The 6,003-nt window shown below is 37.1% G+C and overlaps 1 protein-coding gene across 4 annotated transcripts in view; it reads right to left on the reverse strand.

The window, feature by feature from the left end:
• The window catches only part of LOC102772382 (general transcription factor IIH subunit 2), a 32,159-nt gene that overhangs the window by 16,030 nt on the left and 10,126 nt on the right, over positions 1-6,003 (reverse strand). For all 4 annotated transcript variants that reach the window (XM_015563037.1, XM_006762379.1, XM_006762380.2 and 1 more), the window contains 4 exons: positions 4,558-4,663; positions 2,279-2,369; positions 1,886-1,973; positions 1,322-1,429 (listed from right to left, as the gene is read on the reverse strand). In XM_015563037.1, coding sequence (XP_015418523.1) covers positions 1,322-1,429; positions 1,886-1,973; positions 2,279-2,369; positions 4,558-4,663 — 393 coding nt within the window. The remainder of the gene's footprint in view (positions 1-1,321; positions 1,430-1,885; positions 1,974-2,278; positions 2,370-4,557; positions 4,664-6,003) is intronic.

Raw genomic sequence — 6,003 nt, forward strand, 5'->3', positions numbered from 1 at the left:
AGAGGAAGGGAGAGAGATAGAGAGTCAGAAACATCGATGAGAGAGAAACATCGATCAGCCGCCTCCTGCACACTCCCCACTGGGGATGTGCCCACAACCCAGGTACATGCCCTTGACCGGAATCGAACCTGGGACCCCCCAGTCCGCAGGCCGACGCTCTATCCACTGAGCCAAACCAGTTTCGGCTGAAGAATAAATTATTATAAGATTAAACAATAACTTTAAAATGGGCTACGGATGTGTATCATATCAAAAAAGATTAGCCAAGGGACACCCGGGACTTATTTAAACTCTTTTGCAGTGCAATAAACCCGGCCCGGTGCCCCCACTGACAAAAAAAGAAAAAAGAAAAAAAAGATTAGCCAACATACTATCTAAAATGTATTGAGTGTTGTTGCCCAGCCTGTGTGGCTCAGTGGCTGAGTGTCGGCCCATGAATGAGGAGGACACATGCCGGGATTTTAGGCTTGCTCCCCAGTAGGGGGTATGCAGGAAGCAGCTGATTGATGATTCTCTCTTACCACTGATGTTTCTATCTATCTCCCTTCCTCTCTCTAAAATCAATAAAGATATATTAAAATGTATTGGGTGTTTATGGAAACCATTATTCTAAATGCTTCATCTGCATTAACTCAATCCTAGCAATACACAAGATAGATACTAATCTTATTTTACAGATGAGGAAATAGGAAAGAGCTCTTGACCAGCACTATAAATGCCACAAAACAAGGCAGAAAAGCATTCCATTTCACTTACAGGTAAAAAAAAAAAAGCATATTAAGCAAGGAGATTCTTCTTATATTTAAAAAGTTGTATCTTTTTAAGTATAAATGTAATGAATGATTATAAAATTTTTAGAAAATAAAGGAAAACAAAGAATTTTTTACATGATATAAAACCCATCATTCTGTCTCCTGAAAAAAATCACTTTGAGCAATTTGATGTAACTTCCTACAACCTTCTGTGTCTTTTCAATTTGTATTACACAGCTTTGATCAAACAGTACTGAGCATTTTGTAGCTTATTTGTTAAATTTCCTAGTATAAGGATTTTTCTATAAATACAGTGTCTTTAAACCTTTTGTGCTGTAACAATAAAAACCAGTAGTGTTCTCTGAGTGATAGAACTACAAATGGTTTTATTTTTCCTTTTATAGCTCTGTATTTTCCAAAATCGCTTCACCAGCATAATTTTATCTAATTATAAAACATATGAGTTTAAAAAATCTTAAATGTTAAAATAACTTGTGCAAATGAAAATAGTCTAGTTTAAGCCAAAAAATATATATATGTTAAATGTCTATTTTAAAATAAACACTTACCCATACGAATCAGTGAGCACTCAGAACTTGAGCTAGCAGGAGGAGGACTAACATGATGTGTTAGCAATTCTTTGTAATGGCTTTCATCTAAAATAACATGGTATGTGCCTAACAAGATAAAAAGCAAAATAAAATAAAATCTGCTTTCCAGAGAGAATAATGAATTATATAATTTCTATGTATTTCTATAAAAACATTTAATTATCATTTTTCAAAAATTTTATTTAAATAATATCTTTACTTGTTTTCTCTAGGAATAATTATAGTTACAATTTAATTAAAGCCAAGTTATAAGATCTTTACAAAGTATTACATCTAATGAAATTTCTAGCTTTTCAAGAGTATACTGCCTTTGCACACTGACATAATTTCTGAAATTTATTGCATTTTGAGACATCAACAGAAGCAATGATATATTTAAGATGACTACCCATATTTTGGACTTCAGGACATGAATTGTTTAATTAAAGCTTAAAAACAGGCTAAAACACCCTAATTTAATTAATAGCTTGTTACTTCTTACATAGTAATTATGAGTAAATATTGAAGATTCTAGATATATACCACCAGTTTCACGAGCAAGTACAGTGCAAACCCGAACTTCTGCAGACAATCCAATAACAGACACTCTAATTTTAGCTGTCTTTAGGGTCTTCATAAAATCCAAGGAAATGGATGGTTTGGGGGGAAGAAAAAAAGAGCATTAAACAATTAGTGTTTGAAAAATAAACAGAATGCTCTGAAAACTTGTAAAACTTACAAGAATTAATTTACAGATTACAAAATCTATTTATATAAAGCCTAAGCGACTGGACAACCAACCGTTTGACCGGCTGACCGATAGCTATGATGCGCACAGACCACCAGGGGCAGATGTTCAACAGAAGAGTGGAAACCACTACTGAATTTTCTTTAGAGTTGTAATTTTGGTTGTGATTATAAAATTATTGTGTCTACCTTGATTAGGTCATAGATATTAGATGGATCACAAGTTGTGAGGCTGCTAAAGATGATTAGGACTTCTCTACTTGTATGCCCAGGCATGTGTCTAAAGAAAGACAAAATACAATCCAATTAGGTACAACAAATTACAATAATATAGTTAACCCAAAAAGGACAGTATACATGGTTTTATAAATTTAGACTACAGAATATTTCATTTGTTTCAACAATGCAAAGGAATTGAAAATTCTTGTAAGTTTTAGGGATAGAGAGATAAACAAGACTGACAAATGTTCTTTTTTTTTCTTTTTTCTTTTTTTAAATATATTTTATTGATTTTTACAGAGGAAGGGAGAGAGATAGAGAGTTAGAAACATCGATGAGAGAGAAACATCGATCAGCTGCCTCCTGCACATCTCCTACTGGGATGTGCCTGCAACCAAGGTACATGCCCCTGACTGGAATCGAACCTCGGACCCTTCAATCCGCAGGCCAAAGCTCCATCCACTGAGCCAAACCGGTTTCAGTTGACAAAGGTTCTTGACATCATTAATCTTACATTTCAGTAGATTTGTTTCATACGAAATCTAAAGGGTACATTGGAAAGTACAATAATACCATATGGGTCAATTTTAGGATGTATACATGTGGCTTGACAACAGTAATGTACTTCTTTTTTAAAGTTCAGAGTGATTCAGAGTCATAATAAGCATAAACATTAATTTTTGTGTACCATTTATTGATTTTTTTTTTTTACAGAGAGTAAAGGAGAGAGATAGTTAGAAACATTGATCAGCTGCCTCCTGCACACCTCCCATTGGGGATGTGCCAGCAACCAAGGTACATGCCCCTGATTGGAATCGAACTTGGGACCTTTCAGTCTGCAGGCTGACGCTCTATCCACTGAGCCAAACTGGTTAGGGCCTTGTGTACCGTTTAATTAAATGATGGCTTATGGACTTTTAAGATGTGATTAGCAGTTATCCCCTATACTAAATAGAGATTTCTACGCTTTTACGAGCAATTTTATCAGTTATTTATAGCTAACCTGCTTATATCTTCCTTATTAGGCTCTTAGCTTTCACTTGTGGATGTTGCTATTGTGCCTACCTTTATTTCACATATTACCTTCTCATCTACTTTGAAACTAGAAAAATATCTATTATATAAAGGTATAAAAACCTGAGTCAGGACACATTAGCCAGGGACAAAATATATGAGCTTTAACTATACTGAATACTTCCTCTTGGGTCTAAGTTATATTCCATATAGTTGAACTTGTTGGAAAAGAGTGCTATTAATTTACAGATTACAAAATCTATGTATATAAAAGCCTAAGCAACTGGCCAACCAGCCAACTGTTTGACAGGCCGACCGATAACTATGATGTGCACTGACAACCAGGGGCAGATGTTCAACACAAGAGTGGAAACCACAGGCATGGACACATGGAACAGACTAATGAATCTCAGAGGGAAGGGGGGAGAGAGGAGGGTGAGGAGAGATTAACCAAAGATCTTATATGCATACTAGAGGCCCAGTGCATGGATTCGTGCCCCGGTGGGGTCTCTCGGCCTGGCCTGAGCCCTCTAGCAATCCGGGAACCCTCAGGGGATGTCAGAGAGCCAGTTTTGGCCTGATCCCCACAGGCCAATCCAAGGGACCCCAGTGGTGCACAAATCCATGCACTGGGCCTCTAGTAAGCTAATAAAAGGCAATAAATATACAATAAACTCAAATTATTACACCACATTAAATTCCACATACAATGAATTTTCAATCAAATAATTTTTCAACAAAACATTTCTTTTGTAATACTAACGTTGCTACAATTTTAATTATATTTTTCTAAAACCTCACCAATTAAAATATAAAATAAAAATTAGCCCTGACCGGTTTGGCTCAGTGGATAGAGCGTCGGCCTGCGGACTGAAAGGTCCCGGGTTCGATTCCGGCCAAGGGCATGTACCTTGGTTGAGGGCACATCCCCAGTAGGAGATGTGCAGGAGGCAGCTGATTGATGTTTCTCTCTCATCAATGTTTCTAACTATCCCTCTCCTTTCCTCTCTGTGAAAAATCAATAAAATATATTTAAAAAAAAAATTTTTTTAAAAATAAAATAAAATAAAATAAAAATTAACACCACACTAAACATCGTAAATGATATTACATATTTCTCTTAATAATGATTTCATTATAGCTGGGTTTATAGAGATACATATTAACATATTATCCTTCAACAACTTATTCAAAACACTTTGAGATCAAATATGTAATAAATATAAAACACTAACTTTAGAGTTTGCATAGCCATGTTTAAGGAGTTATAAAGAGATGGCTCTCCATGGCAGGTCATATCTACAGCTTTCTTCAAAGATGTTATATGTTTTCTAGGGTTTCCTAAAATAGAAATGGAATAATTTACTTTTATTTATTTTTAATTTTATTTATTTTAGTTACAGTTTACATTCAATATCATTTTACATTAGTTTCAGGCGCACAGCATGGTTGTTAGACAATCATATACTTTACAAAGTGTATCCCTTGTTAATTTACTTTTAATAAAACTCTATTTATACATTATGGAATTTATGTCTCTCCCAAAATTTACATATTTATGTTTAAGATCAGAATCCTTTCAATTTGTCTTTAGCAACTTGCATTTTTATGAGAGATGTTTGTTATAAAGTCTCACTTCACACTAAAAAAATATAGTAAGTCCACACTAACGTTGTTGATAGGTTCTAAAACTTTAAACGAAACAATGTAAAACGAGACCAATTTTACTAATTGATATAAGCAAGAGTTAAGCTCCTACAGCATCTCATCACTGCTATAATGAAACGATGCTGAACTTGATGTTATTCAAGGATCTGCTGTACAAATCGCTTTTTACCTATTACCACACAATTTAAATAATACTAACCTAGAGTGCATAACTTTTTTACTTTTACTATTTCCCTATTTCATCACTTTTAAGACTAACATATGTTCACATTTACTATCTCTGAAATCATGCTGTTTCTTACATCACTGGCAGCCACACAGCATGTGGAAACCTATGAATGGCTATTGATGTGTTGTTGCTTCAACTGCATTATGTACATTGTTTGTGTTATTCACATCAAGTTTAACTGTGATTTAAAGTGTTTTTTAGGAGGAGAACCAAGATGGCGGCATAGGTTAACTCCGGAGTTTGCTGCCTCGAACAACCACTTCAAAAGTGAAACTAAAAGACGGAAGGGACATCATCCAGAACCACAGGAACGCTGGCTGAGTGGAAGTCCTACAACTAGGAGGAAAGAGTAACGCATACGGACACTCAGAGGAGGGGCAGTGCTGAAGTCAAACACTGAGGTGCGGAGTGCGCGGAGCGGGCGGCGGCGGAGGGCGCGGTTGGCGTTTTCAATCGGGAGGGAGTCGCGGACTCTGAGCTCCAGATCCGGGCGAGTCGCTAGGGACCGAGACTCAAACGGGAGAAGAGGGACTGTCTGGCCTCAGTCAGAGCGAGTGCAGCGTTCTCTCCGAGGTTTGCAGCGGTTGCTGGGACTCGGAGAGGCAGAGCCCCCGGGACAGGACTGAGAGCGGCCATAACTGCTCTCCCTCTCCGGCCCGCCCTGTTGATCCCGTGGGACCCGCCCCGCCCAAGCCCCTGCAGGGAGGCTTTTGCTGGATAGCCTCAGGCAAAGGCTAGATTAGCACTGCCCTAAAGATCCAGGAGCCAGGAAGCCCAGAGGGCA

Source organism: Myotis davidii, unplaced genomic scaffold (genome assembly GCF_000327345.1).
Source record: "Myotis davidii unplaced genomic scaffold, ASM32734v1 scaffold135, whole genome shotgun sequence".
NCBI lineage: Eukaryota > Metazoa > Chordata > Mammalia > Chiroptera > Vespertilionidae > Myotis > Myotis davidii.